The following is an 18,228-nucleotide window of genomic DNA, read 5'->3' on the forward strand; positions in this document are numbered from 1 at the left end:
CGATAGCTGCCTATCCTTTTAGGTGGTGCAAAGTATAACCAAGACGGGTGCGCTTTGTTGTGTGGCCGCTGGGCCACATGGATCAAAACCAGGCACAGAATTGGGGGTTGGCGATAACTCCACGGATAGAGGTCAACCACATTGGCGGACAAATTCTAGCTTCTCACCTCCTCCGTCAAGGATATGGGATTGTAGATTGCAATCAGATGTGCTACCTCGAGGTTATGGAACTAACAGGTTATCATTTTCCTCGAACCGCAAGAGACGCAGAAGCAGGTTGGGTAGTGATAGGATTACGAGCCATCACCATTCGGTGTCTGATGGTGTACTTTCTTATAATGATGGCCCTCCAAATAGTGCTCAGGCATCTAGGCGGTGGACCTCACCATTACAAAAATTCAAAGTGGGCGAGATGGCTGGTCCTTCAGTTGGAGGTAATCTTTTCTATTCTCTTTAGTGGTTATTCTAATTTCTTACAAGTGGTTTTTTGGATGCTAATTATGAGGATGATTAAACATCTGTTTTCGCTTAGGTTAGAATGTATAGATTTTGAATGCCCTTTCAATTTCATGAGACAGTTTTCTTATGATTATTCATCTTGCTCATACGCATCTGTAAAAAGGGGTCCTCTTTTCCTTTGCTGCATATAATTTTCCTAAGTGTACATTGTAAATTTTTTTCAACAAGATGGCAGAAAACTTTCTTTTAGGGATTGACAGATCAGTTCTTTGGCATTAAATTCTAATTTAGTGCACTTAGTTTATGTATAAGATTATTGTATGAATCTTGACCACATGTGCCGTAGGACGTCTCAAAAATGCACAGTGCGTATGTGCTGGTGATGTGGAATTGCTTAAATTTTATTTGATGAAATGGGACTTAAGGATACGAAGCATGTCTTTCTTATGTTACCTTTTAGAGGCACTTTTTTCTTTTGGCCAAGTGATAAACAGATCCGTGATTGAAGCTATATTTTGAGCTCCCCATGCTTGAGGAGAACCCGAAATGACAATACAGACATTGTTAATTGAAGCACATGATATATGTATGTTAAGTGTGTGTATCCCTAGGAATATAAATCAGTATATGAGATTTGCATGAAAAGTTGACTTCGGAATTGTTTGTGTTCTGTGCATTCTTCTTATCAATTCTAGTGTGCATGCATTTTCCATAGATCCATGTCATTCTCTTTATCATTATCATCATCATCATTAGCATGTGTATTGGCCAAGACAGTCTTAACTCATGCGTTGGTTTGAAGAACTGTGCCAACTTTTTCTTCTCTTGGATTAGGCGGAAAGGTGTTACTTCTTGTTACTTCCTTCTGTTCCTTCTGATTGAGTTTGGTGTTCTTAATGATCATGGTTGTATTTTCCTTGACCAGGATCAAGGTCTGAAGCATCTCCATTTCCGCCGTGCACTGAGGTGACTGATACTTTCACCTTCTGAACGGTGTTACCTTCATTGTGAATTAGTACTGAATCCTATGTGCATTTCTGTTCAGAGGTATCTTCCTGTGAAAGCAGCTGCAGCATCCCCCAGTTTTGGCTCCCCATCGTCATTCTCAGAGTTTGACACCTGGGAGTCAACACGACAGCAACCGTACTTTCTTCCTGGTCGTCACTCTAGACGCTCTCACTTGTCAAAAGCTGTTTACCCAATGTTGTTTCACAATCCAGTGTCCGACTTCGAGACCTTTGATGATGCCCAGGCCAGCAGCCTCGGCAGGTCGACTCCTGGTGAGGATCGTATCTCGCCATCTTACTGGCATGAAGATGGTCTGTATAGAGAGGACAAATTTTACAGAGCTCTTGCTGAGCTCCGAAAGTTAGAGGCTTCTCCGGATCTCAACACAAGCTCAAGAAGAGATGGATTTAGGTGGAGTAATGCCAGTAGTTACGATCTAGGGTTTGATGGAGAAAGGTGCGTAATTACAGATAACACGGACAGGGAGGAAACTGCATCACCTCATGGCCGTGGAGTGGATCAGAAATGTGGAATTTGTGGAAAATTGTTACAGCAGAAGTCACCATGGAGTTCCCATCGGATTTTACGTGGCAATGACATGCCAATTGCTGGGGTACTTCCCTGCAGCCACGTGTTCCATGCAGATTGCTTGGAGCACATGACCCCCAAAACCCAGATTCATGACCCTCCATGTCCTTTGTGCCTGAAGTATCTTGGACCTACCTCGGAATCTCCATTTGTGAAAGAGTCGTTGCAGATGGCATTAAGATCTTTAAGGAGAAGTCGAGGGGTTGTGATAGATGAGGATCTGCTTGATCAAAATGACAAAGCCTCAGCACATACTAAGGATAGATTAAAGAAAAGTGGCCTTGGGTTGTTCAGCGTTGGAATATTGGTGGTTCTTCATTGGGGAATCAGCTTAAAAGGCATCTACTTTTAAGGGGAGCAGTAGTAAAGATCTTTGCCACAAAAGAGTCTCCGACAAGGCCAGTTCATCCTCTAGCAAGCTGCCAGTCGTGGACCATGTATTTTCCAGTAGTCCTGTTTCTTCTAGTTAAGGTAATGTAGCATCTACCTTCATACTGGATCGAGATTCTAATTCTCCATAGATTCTTCTTGTATTCTGATCCTGCTTGACTTGCTTCGACTTCCAGGTAGGCATTCTTGTATACTAGCCTCGGGTTGGATGCATTGTTGTCACACATTTTCCTGGACCTCTTTTGGGGTCAGCAATATCTCAAATGAGATGAGTTGGAGAGCTATAATTGTCCACGGAAAGGATTGAATCAGTCCATTTGAATGAACTGTGGAGTTAGATTTGGTCAGGCACATATTTTGGCATACATTCACCCGAAAGGTTTTTTGTGCTTGACATGAATGAAGTCGCTTTAGTGAATCTGAGACATCGTATTCTGATACTTGATAAAAGGAAAGGAGTTGGTGTTTCGGAATATTGGCTGTAGAGATTTTCATGAAATTACTGATGTCTTGCTAAAATTTCCACCCTGGCTGAATTTCTACTATCCTCTAATCCACTTTGTGCTGCATTAATTCAGTCTCCGTCCTCACACAAGGCTATCATTTTGAGAAACCAAGGCCGATAGGCTTTCAATTTCACATATACGTCATGGTGGAACTAGGAATACCGCATATAGCAGCTCATGCAGGTCACATGGTTGCAACTGAGCAGTTCTCACATGATTTTGTGCATAGGTGGGGTGCTAAACAGTTGTTGCACTTGTAATGGTTAATGCTAGAGGTTCGTGGGAGCCTAAGCATTTAGCTATTGCTCTTGCATTTTGTTGACAAATTCATACAATTCGTTGCCCTAGTACGGGCGAAGGTACCCTCATCTGGACTGAAATTGGGTAACCTGTTCTTCACCAAATGGAGTTGCAGTTTTCGATTCTCGATGGTTGATAAGCAGAGGAGAGGGAAGCTTTTGCTGTTCAATCCTACTTCGTGCCATGGGTATCTCCATGTACAGGGTTGGGTACCCAGTTTTTCAGGTTATAGCGCCCCTCGAGAGATTGTAACATCAGAGGAATCGCTTCTTAATGAATAAACTAGTGTTGCGAATCAGAGATTTTCCCTATTTTCCAGCTTTCTAAATCCAACGTCAGCATGTAGATCTTAACTTATTGATGCGGCACTTTTATCGTACTTATCCAAGTCACTCCGGTTTTTTGGATCAAAGTCAGATAACATGAAAACACAACCCCATACAAGAACATGAAATTAGGCAACTGCTCAGTCACGAGATTGTTTTATTACAAATTAATCAGTGGACAAGGAAAGCCATTCTGATCTTAACGATCATAACAATGAATACTTCCTGACGACAAAAGACAAACTCCTCATGGCGTAACTCGAGTATCCCATGATGCCAGAATCACCCTGTCATCACTCTGTAAATGACTTTTGGCTAAGTATGTTCCATTCTTGCGCTACCTTCGCGTGGCCCTCAGCAGCTCAAGCAGCTGCTGATGCATCATCCAACTTCCTCCAGCCTCGGCTTAAGGTGGCAAAAATACCTTCTCAACACTAGCAGCCTGGGGACCAAATATCAACCACCAAATTGGACCGACATGCCAAGCTCCAACGCAATCAGCGACCACCTATTTCAAGACAAATCAACAAGACAAACAAGACGAATCAACGAGTCAACCAGCCCAAATGCGTGAGTACTCGATCATTCAAGCACCTAGAAACCAAGGTTTCCACTTACACAACACTCGCATCATACCCATGTTCATATAGCCCTTAAGAGTTCACCTACCACAATACATCACCATAATGTTTCCAAGCCAGCGTTCCTGCACAAGTTTCAATGGCAAGCTAGTGTTCCTGGACAAGTTCAATGATAGACATCGCAGCTCCTCCAAAGACACTAGCTCCAAACACAATTACATCCGCCACTTCAGGCACCAAACTCGATTCATTTCATCCGCATTCAGCAAGAAAATTTCCGGGAAAAATTAGCTTTACGAGTCTCGTGAAAAGTTAGTTCTGAGAAAAAGGACCGAGTGAAGAGTTCACGTTCATGCCCAACCAGCGACATTTTCACAAACACCTGAAGTGCGCGCCTTAAAGTCTCGACCTTTACGCGCGGAATCCCTCTCGAAACTCACCAGCAGAAATAACACGACATTTGCAGTTGACTAGCGTACCATACATACGTATATAAATGTACATGTAATGAAGAAACGAAATCGTGTAAGATTGATGATGTGGGAGAGCCCGCGCAGGCCATCACTGCCCACATCCTACGTATCGTAGAGAGGCTCCGACCGCGGGCTGTCTTCATCGCAGGACGGGACGGACCGAAACGACGGAGAGCCGCCAGCAGCCCAAAGCGGCCGCGGCCGTGGCCGCGGCGGAGGCAGGGTGGCTCAGCCGCCGTTCGAGAGTCCTCGCTCCCCTGCTCGGATAAGATCAAGTAGTTGGTTCTCTCGCTAGGGTTCGTGTGCATTTTATAGCACTCCTTCGCATGTAATTAAACACAAAAAAAGATAATTGCAAATGCAAATTAAAATTGAATTCTGTAAACTGAGCGAAATAACTGGTGAGTGTGTAAGTTTTATAATATACTAAGGGTGCGGATGATAATCATTTTATTCTTGAGAATGATTTTTGCTCAAAAAAAAATAATTTATGAGCATTTGAAGACACTTAGTAAATTGCCCAAAATTTTTATTGTGGGAATAGAAATACTCTGATAAAACCCTTAAAGTTTCTAATCAAAACCGTTTTCTTTTTATCTTTTAATAAATTTGTTAATTTTTTTTTTTTCCTTGACTTGAGCCACAGCAAGGCTCATTGGCCCAAGCCTCGTCGTGAGTTGGGCGAGGCTCGACCTTGCCTTGGTTGAACGCATTGACCTCGCCTAGATCTAGTGAGGCTAAGCTCAACTAGCCAATCTAGAGATGGCCCGACAAGATCAACCTCACCCAACTCTCTTGAGGTTGAGCTCGTCGAGCCAGAGGGAGGCTCATACCGATTAGCATTGTCGTGGCTCGGTGTCATTAGGAGTAGTGACACTTCGACAAGATCACCGGCTCTCATCTAGCCAATCGTCAATCATGGCTAAAGTCGACAACTGACCAAAAGGAGGAAGAAAAAAAGGAAAGAGGAGAAAAACCAAAAAAAAAAAAAAAAGCTTGATTTTAGGAATTAAGAAAAAAAATATTTCTTGATTTTATTCTAAGTCTATTCCCAAAAACAAAAACAAAAAACAAAAAAGGATTTTTTGTTCTTTTTTTATTTGGGGGAATAAAATAATAAAATCAAACACTTTTTGAAGTGTTACCAAACATGGCTTAAGTCTCTCTATATTATCAATCAAATCCAAGACATTTTTTAACTTTCAAACTTTTACAAAAGAAAAAATCCAATAAAAAAAAGGGGGAAATTCTTTCTCATATGAAAGTCTAAAATGACCATATTAATCTCAAAAATGGCCTAAAGTAATTATAGTTATTTTAAATGAGTGCCTCAGCCAACAAAAAATTTCAATCGATTAGGAATATTTTTGTACAAATATAATTTATATTTATATTAATTAGATTTAAATTTTAAAATTACAAAAAAAAAAAAAAAAGGCAAAGGCAAAAGCATTAAACCTACCCATGACCGTCGCCCCATTGCAGTGGGGTGGCAGCAATGGCCAATGACCCTTGCCAACTAAAAGTGAAGGCCAGCAAGCCCTTGCCAAAGATGGGAAAGGGTGATGACCCTCTCCCAAATCTAGGTGAGGGTCACCTACCCTCGCCCAACGCTTGGGAGGCGTTGGGTGAAGGCCACCAAGCCTGGGCAAGGGTTACTAGCCCTCGCCTAAGGGCCAACGGCCCTATCAGCCATCATTGCTACCCCACCGACGACAATGGGGTGGCAGCCACAAGCAGGAGAGAGCCTCATTCCCATGTGTGTTCATCTTCTTCTTTTTTAAAGAAAGTTTTAATTTTGTTTATTTTTTTCCAAAAAAAAAAGGAAAGGAAAAAATTTAAAGACGAAATCGTTTTTCACTACACAATGAGTCAATGAGTCCATGCCATTCTTTAAAACTAATATGGTTATTTGAGGTATTTATTTGAAATAAGGTTCACTTTGGACTTTTATTTGAAAAAATAATGACACTTCAGTTTATACCCTTATTTAGAATTTTTCCAATTGAAGTAGGATATATATATCTAACTATTTAATCAAGAAATATAAACAAAATAGTACAAAAGATAGTGAAAATATTTAAAACAAAAAATTAATAAGAGAAAAAAAATGAGTTTCGACCTTAGAGAGTAAAGGCTAAACAAACAGAGATGGCGACCTTCTAATGAAATAGATGTAGAAGAATGCAAAAGAAAGAAAATCGATTCGTTGTAAAATTTACAGAGACTTACTTACGACTAAATATTAAGAGTCCACTCCGACCCACTTAGGTTGAGATTGCATTCAAACATCACATCAAAGTTGGTAAGAAAGAAATTGGTCATATATTATCGTTGAACAAGGGGTTCGACAAGCGGCTAATCCCTCAATTAGTTAAGCGTATAGTCTTTCACATGAGTATCATTTTTTTATTAGTCCATCCTTGCTTGTTAGAATAGACCACATCTTTTGATTAGGACTTCGCGTCTCTTACTATATTCTGACAACTAATTTGTCTCCATTGGTTTTATTCCTTTTCTTGGGCAGCCTTCGTTAGCATACATACGTGTATATAGCTATCCGAACAGACCGTGGTTGGAGACAACCTTAGAGTCTTGGCCTTCTCTTCCTCATCTGCTCTAGTTCCTCTTCGCTGGTCAGGCTGTCGAGAGAGAGAGATTGCTAATATGGAAGATTCCGGGGTGGTTAGTCACTGGTGTTACTTCTGCTCTCAGATGGTAAACCCATTGACGGAAGCTGAGATCAAATGCCCTCAATGTGAGAGCAAGTTCTTGCAAGAAATGCGCACCCCAAGAATCAGTAGCCATAATACCATGCCAAATCCAGGGGACAGAGTTCCAATTTGGTCTCCCATACTTTTGGGCTTGGTAGGTGCGGCTGGTGATGAAGACTCTTCTCCCAATTCGATCACCTCGGCAGCGGCGCACATCGGTTCGGATGTGGATCGAACTGGGGAAGATAATGCAGAAGGGTTCATCGAGCTCTCGTTTCGGAGGAGCTCACGTGGTGATCTTTCTTCCGAGAGCGGATTGACGGACTCAGAAGATGACTGGGAGAGGAGCAGTGAAGGGATTCTGCTCGAGGACCTACTGTATAGCGGCTTGGTCTTCCAAGATCAGAGTCGCGCCGCACATGAAGAGGGTCGCACCTCCATGGCCGACTATTTCCTAAGAACCCACTTGGATGCACTTCAGCAGCATTTGCTGGGGGTGGACCGACATTCTCGCTTCTATGAAAGCATGCAGGCTCGAAAGGCAGTTGATGCCATGCCAGCAGTAACCATCAAAGAGACGACGCAATGCTCGATCTGTTTGGAGGAATTCGAGATGGGAGAAGAAGCGAAGGAGACGGGATGTAGGCATAGATTCCATGGGTGGTGCATCTTTTCTGGTTAGAGCTGCACGGTTCTTGCCCCCTTTGCAGATGCAGAATATCTCCCCAATGTGCAAAAATCGAGAAACTTGGGATTATGGATGAAAGAGGTGATGCTCGAGGAGAAGAGCAGCGAACACGGAATGCCTCGAGGCGTATGCCTCTTATAGGATAGTCATGACAAATTTGTCCTGTCACCGGGCCGAGCAAAAATACCATAAGATGCACATTGTAAAGTCCGCTACCACATGTATATATCCTTTTTCTGTATCGACCCCAGTTTGTCCAGAAAGTGTAAGATTTTGTATTATGGTGTAAATATACATGTCAGGAATCAGCAAGTACTCCTACCATAGTTCTGACATTCGGGCGGTGAACACTAGAGTTGGTAAAACGATGGATATACGAGTTAGACAAGACAAGCTGACATCTTCCGAAAGGAACTGCACATTCATCTAAAGAACTCCACATTTGAGATCCTTATAGACGGATACTTTTATTATAGGAAAAATGCCACCAAAAATCATAAACTTTACTTAATATGACAAATTTATCCTAAACTTTTTTATGACGCAAAAAATTCAAAACTTTGCTAACCATGACACGTTTATCCTAAACCTTTTTTCGTGATACAAAAAACCCAAACTTATACTCGAGTGACACATTTATCCCAAACTATAAGGTATTTTCGTCTTTTACTTTTAAATTTTCTTTTTCTTTTTCTTTTTTTTTTTTTTTCTTCTCTCTTCCCTCCGTCGGCCATGGCAAAGGGAAGCCGGACTCAAGCGAGGCCACCCTCGACCGCGTTGGGTGAGGGCAGGCCCTCGCTAGGGTGGAAAAGAGCGGCCTCCCCTGGGTCGAGGGAGGACAGCTCTCGCTTGGGCTAGATCTGGCAAGGAATGCCCTCATCAGCGTTCGCAAGGGTCACCCTCACTTGCGTCAGGCGAGGGTTGCCCTTGCCGGATCTAGTGAGGGCCACCCTCGCCCCACCAGACTTCCCTCCGCCGGAAAAGAAGAAAAAAGTAAAAATTAAATTAAAATTAAAAAACTAAAAGACGAAAATGCCCTTCAGCCATAGAGTTAGGGTAAATACATCACAACTAATAAAGTTTGAAGTTTTTCATGTCATAAAAAAAAATCGAGATAAATTTGTCTCATTTGGTAAAGTTTAGATTTTTAGTGGCTTTTTCCCTTTATTATATGTTAGATGATTTAACAATTCATCTGCTTCGTCCAATACTTGAAATCTCTGAGGCTCTCTAACACAAGACTGCATACGAAGTAGTGGCCCCATATAAACAGAACAGCTCAGTTAAAACCCGTTACCACCATGACTAGACTTAAAACACCAACTGAAAGGTTAAGCAGCAACAATCTCCTTTCCCAGTTGCCCTTGAGTTCCGCAGAAACAAATATGATTGGCTCATAGAGGATGAAGCATTTGAAAGCAGAATTGGGCAGTTCAATTTTTATGTCATCGATTCATCCTTCAATCCCAATGCTCTAACTGATGAGCCGTGCAATGAAAGGAGATGTAAGCATTAACCTTAGGCGATTATAACCGGTGTTTTTATTCATGCATCAAGCCAAGTGAGTCAGTGATGACAAAATAGCAAGAGATCCAATTTGCTTCCAGCATATGGAATGAGGTGCAAAGGACAGCATACCCAAAGTGATCAAAATGCAAAAGATGAAGCTTTGACATGTAAGTTAACATTTGAGTTGATCAATAAATACAGAGTTGCTGGAACAAATTCCCAAAAGCTTATCTAACCTGCACAGGCAAACTCACTCTCTTTCTTTATCCCAAGCACCCAGGCACCCATGCACAGTCAAGCTTAGAGAGAGAGCTGGGATAATATTTACAGGGTAGATGAAGTTCTTGACTTGTGCATTTTATCATCTTGAGAGGCTGACGGAGGCAATGGGGAGGACACAGCTGCATGATAAGATGAAGATGCAAGTTGGGCTAGAGCAGGTACCGCACCACCTGCATGTTCCCCATAAGACCATTCACTTTAAGATGCTTGCACACTTGATATAGTAACATAACCAAAAAAATACACTCCTGGGAATCACAGTGATTCTTAATGTGCCACCTTGGACACTGAGCACAGACGAAAAGACAAATTGATTCCATGCTTATTAAGGTAATTGGATAACGATAGAGGTTTTATATAAGATAGATCATGGAGGCCCTAAACACATAACTTTTGTAAGAAAAGGTCATTTCAATTGCTAGCCATAGTATCAGACTCCTGTTCACCACATCATAATCACAAAACCTGACTTTCCTTTATGGAATTGGGGGGAAAATATGAAAGCATACCATTTTTCATCCATAAAAAAGTAATGATTATAAACTGATAATGAATTCAGGAAAAGGAGAAAATAAAGAAGGGAAGAAACCTGCCAATCCTGCACAGGCTGAGGAGAACACTATCACTGGAGGTGCCTGCATTGCAAAAATTTCAATCACCAGACTGCACTGAGCAATCAAAAATAGAGCGCATTTCCATGCCAAAGGAACTTAAAAATTTGTTAAAAATAATTAGGAGTAGAAGAAAAATCAGTTTTGTCTGTCCGAGAGATCAAATCGCCCACTAGATGATTCTCAAAGTAGAATCTTCAATAATCCAATGCCTTTCCACAAAAAGGAGCACTAAGCATTTCATCCTAGAAATTATGCTCTCAAGTGTTCTACGGATGGAGTCACTAGCAGGAAGAAGCATATCAAAAAGTAAATAACAGAGCAATCACTCATTGAACAGCAGAATCTGAAGTACTATGGTTTAAATATGAAAAGTCGATAATGAAGAAAATATAGCATGATATACAGTCCCAGAAAAGGTGAAATTTAGTATCGGTTGAACATAAAGAGCTATAGCTATAGCTAAGAAACTAATAGAGAAACAAGAAGCATAAGAAACTTACACCAATAGAAATTATGCTCTCAAGTGTTCTACAGATGGAGTCACTAGCAGGAACAAGCATATCAAAAGCACATACCGTGCAATCACTCATTGAACAGAAGAATTTGAAGTACCATGGTCTAGAAATGAAAAGTCAATAATGGAGAAAATACAGCACAACGTAGAGTCCCAGAAAAGGCAAATGTCATATCAGCTGAACATAAGGAAGGAGCTATAGCTAAGAAACTAATAGAGAAAAAGAAGCATAAGGAACTTACACCAATAAGGAAATGCAACCACATTGGCCCTTTTACCCATCTCCGGACAATCGGCATCACTACAATGGCAAACACATAAACGAATAAACGGTTAGGAAACAAAAGATAAGACAGGACGCTTGCCTTACCATACATTCAATATAACTAGTCAACATTCAACATCGCAAGTCAACCACACATTTTACCATCTCCTTATTAGGAAAATAACTTGAAGCAAAGTAGATATGATATAGGCAATTCATAGAAGCTTTCATCTCTTAAACTCAGACCTCATCAACTGCGAGATGTTATGAAGTTGCAATAAAGAGCATCCACTGGAACATCAGATTCAGGAATCGAGGTTGTTACAAAAGGGCAAGGCTGGGGAGGCAATGAGGAAGGTCCTCTTTTTATGTATTCCATAAAGTAAATTATGCAGCTTCACTTTCTGGAAATATCAGAAGAAAACCAAACAGGTTGGAGGACTTCTCCCAAAGTCATAAAGAGGAACTTTTTCCAAACTTGTCTAAACATAACAGTGCTCTCATTACAAATAATTGGCCAGAACTCAAAATTACCATAGAAGAAGACTGCCATAAAGATGTCCTTCCCCAATACAGGAGAAGGATCGAGTAGGCGAAATTGCTAGGTCGAAGTGACTACGATTGGCACGTGGGTATCAGCTACCAGCTGACAACAAACAGAAGCTAAAGAAACCGTGTTTCTAAGCGAAACTGACAATACTGATAAAACCTAGGACACACGACTCCCCTGAATTCACGGAAAAGCCATGGTCCCCCTGAGTACATTAGCATGTGAATTCACATCACGAATCGGATCACATCAATTGCTCGCAGAATCAATCGAATCCACCTAGCCAACAAACGGGATAAGGAAGCAAGGGAAACAGAGAGAACAGGGCATTCACATCACGTACCATGGTTGAATCCATAGAAAGCGCTGGCCGTACCGCCCACAGCCGAACCGATCTGAGAAACGAGCAACGCCAAAACAATCAAAAAAAAAAAAATCCGAAAGGGAACGGAATCGCACAAGACGCGATCGCACGCCGAAGACGACGCGACCTAGGACAACCGCCTCGAGATGACGAACAAACAGAACTCGGGCGATCGCGAGCGATGCAGGTAACGAAGCGGAAGCGAGAGGATTTACCATGGAGAAGCTGTCTCTGATGAGGGCGACACGTTCCAATCGCTAGCCTCCTGCGACCATCGAGCGCGCATCCGGCGAGCGACCGTTAGAGCTTCGAAACCATAGAGAGAGAGTAGAGAGAGAGAGAGAGAGAGATACCATGTCCTTGGAGAGAGGACCTGCGCAGTGGTGACATCGGAAGCCGCCTCGAGGTCGAGGGTTCGGATCCGCCATTGCTGCCCCCACCCTTCGTAAACCCTCTCTAAGCCCCTTACGCGCAGCGTGCGACGAGCAAGCTTTCTCGCGGCGTCTTCACCGATTTTCTTTTCTTTTCTTTTCTTTTCTTTTCGCCTCCTCTTTTTTGATTTCTATTTCGGTGGAGCAACTGTTTATTCTCTCTCTCTCTCTTTTCATCGCCAAGGAGAAGGGTCCCAAATAATGATCATTTGGATCACGTCAACTAGAACAACATGGAAAGAATAATTTTAATGTACATTAAAGAGAATTTATATATTAAAGTGATGTTGCCGGAATTTTATCGGGAATCGAATATAATTCTAACTTTTAAAATATTCGATTGGAATATACCACATTATATTTAGTCATACATAATCTAATCATAACTGTGACTTGCATCATTTTCATTTCTAAAGTTACGAACTCATGAGCGAGAAAGTGGATTCGACAACTTTTCAAGCTTAAGAGTCCACAATCCATCTTAGCATTTCATTGATTAAGTTCAAGAGAACATAATAGAAATGATCGGATTGTGGGAAGTCAATATCGATGTAATGTTTGGAATTGAGACGAGAATGTGTATGCTTCTTGATTTTGTCTATTTGTGGATGTTTTGTCCCAAAATAGAGATAAAAAGTCATGGACTCGTGTTTTAAGTTTTTGAAGTGCGTTTTTTTTTTTTTTTGGACTAACAAGTGTCTGTTAACGTTATCAACCTTAGACAAATATCAAATGGGGCCAAATCCTACGTCGAACTTCTTTTCTATCCCAATTCAAATTTCCTTATTTTCAATTAATTCAATCGAATCATTTCATCAAAATACATACTTTGTTTGCTCTTGATGTAAAACACTATATCAATAGATTATAGTATTGCCATGCAACCCATTAGTCATTCATATGGAGGGCGACTCCACTACAAAATTTATACCATGATCTAAAAGATTCGATAGTGTTATAAGAATTTATTTTGATGGGCACTTTTATCCAAACCATCTATCATTTTCTATAATCCCACGACCACTTCAGCAGATCAACCTGAAGTACGAAATCGAATCAACCACGTTCCGTTTTCATCGCCACGCGAGCAATTAACGGTGCGACGCATCTCCACTCGTCTTCACGACCTCATATCGTCGGTCGGTCGGTCCGCCTCCTGTGGATTTCAGGATCCCTTTTGAAGACATGATCCTCGTTCCTGTGGGGGGGCTCAAGTACGCCGATAAATCTGTACCGGGTCATACACATATACAAACACGAAAAAAGGGAAACTTTTGGATCAGCTTTACGGCACGAACTGAAAAGTCAAGGGCATATGTTCCTTAAACCGGAAAGAATGGATATAGAGGCCGATAAGAAAGGCGAGATGCAGTAGGACCATACAGCACAGCCGCAGCGGACTTGATATTCTTGGATTAGATCTCGGGTAACAAAACAAATGAATTGGGGGGGTAGGAATATATGCATGATGGGGACGCTTGCTCCAGGATGAATCCTGTACTTTAAGATCGGATTGATTCGAGAATATAAAAGAGAAAAGGCATGGTTGGAAGGGATTGCTTTGTGAAAAACATTCTTCGTTCTAGGCACAAAAGCAAACCGAGGCATTTTTTTCCTTCTTTCTAAGCGTAGTGCTTAGAGACCATTGTCAATTTCTATAATTTAACATGGCATCTGAGATAAGAAATGAAAATCATGGGACTAGGGGAATCGTTAGGCACCAGAGGTTTTAGGAAATGGAAGTCTTTTAACATTAGATTACTGTCTCTGACTAGAGGAAAACCGATTAAATTACCAAATGCAGCTTGACATTGAAAAAGGGAAAATAGTTGCACTTCCTCTGAGATGTATTTTTCTAGAATAATACACAGAGCTAAGCCTGTTAACTCTGAGAGTAATAACCTGACGTCGCAACTCTAAAAGTCGATTACTCTTTTGAAGCTGACATGTGGAGCTCTGAAAATTCTTGTTTGTCTTGGTGGAATCGATCACAGAAAAGAATAATCATACTGAACAGTTCTGAGGCATGAGATATGGATAGTTCGACATGCTGATGTTCTCACCGCTTGACCGCAACAGATTCAAGGATGCAAGCAAGTGCCAAACCTAATTTCTGAGAGACTCACAAGCGCCCCTATATATTCCTGCAAGTTGAATTCAAAAGGCAAAGTTGCTCAAGAGAACGGGTGAGAGATGGTACTCGGGGATCCCTGTATGTCACTTCGGGCTTATTAATATTAATCTCCTTTTGCGGTGATACTCTGCTAATGAGGAAATACAATGACAATATAGTAATCATAGGTTTTGAAGAGCATCAGATTGATTAGCTAAAAGGAGCATATAAGTGAGCATCCATTCTTTGTAGCTTTCGGAAGAAACGAATAATCATATTCTTAACTTGAGAATATGGCTCATGCATTTCAGTTCGAGTTAAGATTCTTACATTCGATTTCAATGGAATCTGTGCGCTTTTATCTTCCTTCCCCTCCTCCAGCTTTTGATCCTCCGGGATAGCTTTCCTGTAGCCATTATGCTCACTTCCTTTTTTGGCTAATGCGTTGGCGCGTCACAAGACAGATAAGCACCAATAAGCATTTTGCGATGCCATTGCTTATGATAGTCTCTAAAATGATTCTGAGAGCCGATGATGATGTCTTGCTTTTCAGAACCAAGCCGTACCTGCAGAATAAGTTTAACAATGATAAAATATCTACAAAAGCAAATCTAAGTACAAAGAACATTTCCTCTATAAAGAATTTAAAAAATAAAATAAAATTTGAAAAAAAAAAAAAGGAAACCTACAGGATAAGAAGCTCAAAGAGCTTCTACAGGTGGTGATAATTATTCGATGGATGCTCCCTCCTTTACTCTCCGCAAGATGAAAATGCCTTCGTCCACGGGGGAGAGACCAAAATGAGGCCTTCACGACAACATCAAGTAAAAGCAAACACTTTTTCCAAGTACCTCTCACCAATCAGATATGCGAGCAGAAGAAAGTAATAGCACTAGCCATTCTTGCCAAAAGAATAAAGAAAATAACACTATCGTGCACATATATCAACTTCATATGATTTTCTTGAAAATTAGTTCAGCATATTCATGCAAGCATCAAAACTAGAACAATTCCAGTGTGAAGCTACTGTAGCCTCCTCCCTCTGAAGAAGCAAAAGTTATCAGCAGACCTTTTTTATCAGCAAGAAAAAACTAGAGCGGAAAGAGGCAAAAAGAAAACATCCACAAGTAATAGACTACAATTTGGTGAAGTATAATCGTGAACCCCTGGCAATAAACAGTTCAGTTTGAAGCATGCTATTAAATGTCCTTTGAATGGTGCCAATAATAAATCACAACAAATAAAAATCAATGAGTGCTGAAATTGACTTTAGAGGGCATGAGCATTTGCTCTGTTTTCTTGTGAAGACCAAATGACGTTTGAGTAATTTACTCCATCAACATGCTAACAAACTATTTAGGCATTCTTACTTAGTCAGTTTGGTAACGGCCTCCACTTCATTGAGTCTTCGAGATAGCATAAGATATCCCCCTACCAAATTGATTGATCTCTGCTGCAGAACTAAAGTAAATTCATCATTGCAAGGAATACATCCATAATTCTGGAGCTCTGCTCTGATCTGCAGTTCGCAGTGTTTGTTCTGACATCACTAAAATGCACTAAATGGTTCTGTTTATCGACCATGTCTTCACCGATAGATAAATTATAGATCACTGCCGTAAGGGTAATTAGATAGTGAATAGTAGCTTGTGTCTTTATGGACCCATGTATGAATTTATTCTGCATTAGCTGTGGATTTTACAGCATCATAGATATTATTCTTTCCAAATATTATATCGGTAGGCATGGTTGCATAATGTGGCCAGACAACCACTGCTCTCACACTGATGCGCATTAAGCAAATTAATATATAGTGGAATTGACTACTTTGCACTGGTTTTGATGAAGTACATTTCTGCTATAGCATTCATCATTCTCTATTGTAAATTTTATTCACTCTATATCACACGGGTATACATATTTATTCCACATTAGATGTTGATCATGTAGAAGCATAGATGATATTCTTTCCAATTATCCTATAGGTACTAAGGTAGGTACAACTAATTAGTCTAACTATGCAATGGCTCCCCCAGATTTGCACATTAAACAAATTAATCTTTCAGACACGACTACAGTTACACTGATACCAATGAACTGTCCTTCGGCTATAGCATCCATCACGCTCATTTGCAGATTCAAAACTTTATATCATAAGGGTATAGTTGCACTATAATACTCATCACCATAAAACCACAGTTGTCATTACAATGCACACTATAACAAGCCAGTATACCTCTGAGATTGACACAATGCAACAGCACTACCATTTACAAATTTAAACTGCTTTGACCTGAAGGCTTAATGTACATACTGTTCAGTCATAGATGGGTGTCAAACTGTCGGTGCCCACAGAAACTACCTGGATGGAGAGTACAATAATTAGCATTAGTATGTATAATGTACTTAACCGCAGATTCCAATTCTGACATTATTTCTCTCTCTTTAACTTGCGAACATATCAGTGCAAGTAGTTGCACACAAAAGTTGTCTTTAACTGCATCCAGCAACAAACTCTTTTTATGTTTGTGAATCTTCCAAGAAGCATCTTGCATATAGAAAATAAGAAAACAATTTGAAAGAAGGAAACTGCAAAATGGGGCAAGCGATTAGAAATTTGAAGCAGGATGAGTCAAGGACAAGGTAGGTGGTCCACTCAAGGCACTATTGTCCTATCATTTACTAATAAAAGTGTGCAAGCAAGTACAGTCCCCCTTTTGTTTTCTCACTGGGTTCCTGGAGCTTAGGATGCATAGATTCGCTGGGGCTAGACCAGCTGTCTTATGCCAACTAAAGAACTAAAAGAAATCTGGAACGACTTTTTGTTTATTCCCTTACAGCTGAATCAGTACTAAACTTCTGATGGAGAGAAAGTGGAATTTATTCCTTGCCTTCTAAAACTCCAAGGGGGAGGAGCCCCCTTTGCCTTTTTTAGCGTATCTTATACAAAGGCCTCTAATGACCAGTCAATAGAATCTTCTCCTACATACTCCAAATGTAGCAAATAAAGACATTCTTTGGTGTCTACATCTACAGCCCTTAATATGGATTGCCAGGCAGAAATGAAGCAATTCATTTTCCTTCATTTTACGATTAGTTAGGGCAATGTCTTGGAAAAACAAAATTCCCACTACTCTTAAGTTCAGGCAGAGGCTTGGAATCCTGAAAATCCACTCTTAGAACAAAAACTTTTTATGACTATGAAGTTGTCAAGACAACAAAACCAGTGGACTCTTTCAATCCGAGTCAGAGAATGCCTCCATGGGAATATGATTCCAACCTTTGCCAAGCAGACGAATAAGAAAGAAACGCATCAATGCACGGAAGCACAATGAACATATTTGCATATGTATATTAGTTTATGCCTCTTGCCAAACGAGTAAGATTATCTGAGATAGGAAATTGAAGATGGATTTTAGAGCTTGTTAGCAAACCAGAACAAACAATTCTTTTTTTTTTCCAAGTCCCTGTAGAAGTTGGATTGGGTCCACTACTTTTGCTGTGACAAATATTCTATGCCTTAATGACCACAATACCCTCACAAACTCTCAAA

General features: G+C 40.7%; 3 protein-coding genes and 2 long non-coding RNA genes across 6 annotated transcripts; 2 read left to right on the top strand and 3 right to left on the bottom strand.

Moving 5' to 3' along the window:
* Positions 1 to 263: 263 nt before the first annotated feature.
* LOC104414107 lies at positions 264 to 3,549 on the top strand. The gene is made up of 4 exons (XM_010025129.3): positions 264 to 434; positions 1,385 to 1,425; positions 1,505 to 2,526; positions 2,622 to 3,549. The coding sequence occupies exons 1-3, from the start codon at positions 413 to 415 to the stop codon at positions 2,405 to 2,407; spliced, it is 966 nt and encodes a 321-aa protein (XP_010023431.2). The 5' UTR covers positions 264 to 412; the 3' UTR covers positions 2,408 to 2,526; positions 2,622 to 3,549.
* A 141-nt stretch (positions 3,550 to 3,690) lies between these two features.
* LOC108960617 lies at positions 3,691 to 4,905 on the bottom strand. Its single transcript, XR_001988566.2, has 2 exons — positions 4,196 to 4,905; positions 3,691 to 4,085 (listed from the first exon to the last, which is right to left on the bottom strand). It is a non-coding gene; the product is annotated as an uncharacterized LOC108960617 (long non-coding RNA).
* A 2,279-nt stretch (positions 4,906 to 7,184) lies between these two features.
* Positions 7,185 to 8,303, top strand: LOC104414117 (E3 ubiquitin-protein ligase SIRP1). The gene is given in 2 exon segments (XM_010025139.3): positions 7,185 to 8,016; positions 8,019 to 8,303. Coding segments are annotated over 2 exon segments (879 nt in total). The 5' UTR covers positions 7,185 to 7,298; the 3' UTR covers positions 8,180 to 8,303.
* Positions 8,304 to 9,661: 1,358 nt separating this feature from the next.
* On the bottom strand, positions 9,662 to 12,678 carry LOC104442705. The gene is given in 7 exon segments (XM_010056103.3): positions 9,662 to 9,994; positions 10,414 to 10,459; positions 11,195 to 11,253; positions 12,111 to 12,162; positions 12,347 to 12,369; positions 12,372 to 12,396; positions 12,485 to 12,678. Coding segments are annotated over 7 exon segments (408 nt in total). The 5' UTR covers positions 12,560 to 12,678; the 3' UTR covers positions 9,662 to 9,866.
* Positions 12,679 to 13,443: 765 nt separating this feature from the next.
* LOC104442745 lies at positions 13,444 to 18,078 on the bottom strand. 2 transcript variants are annotated; one of them, XR_005546032.1, is made up of 4 exons: positions 16,990 to 18,078; positions 15,365 to 16,136; positions 15,006 to 15,241; positions 13,444 to 14,706 (listed from the first exon to the last, which is right to left on the bottom strand). It is a non-coding gene; the product is annotated as an uncharacterized LOC104442745 (long non-coding RNA). The 2 variants fall into 2 exon arrangements; XR_725166.3 differs by having other exon boundaries at positions 15,365 to 18,078.
* Positions 18,079 to 18,228: the final 150 nt, after the last annotated feature.

The sequence above is a fragment of the Eucalyptus grandis genome, chromosome 1 (genome assembly GCF_016545825.1).
Source record: "Eucalyptus grandis isolate ANBG69807.140 chromosome 1, ASM1654582v1, whole genome shotgun sequence".
Taxonomy (NCBI): Eukaryota; Viridiplantae; Streptophyta; class Magnoliopsida; order Myrtales; family Myrtaceae; genus Eucalyptus; species Eucalyptus grandis.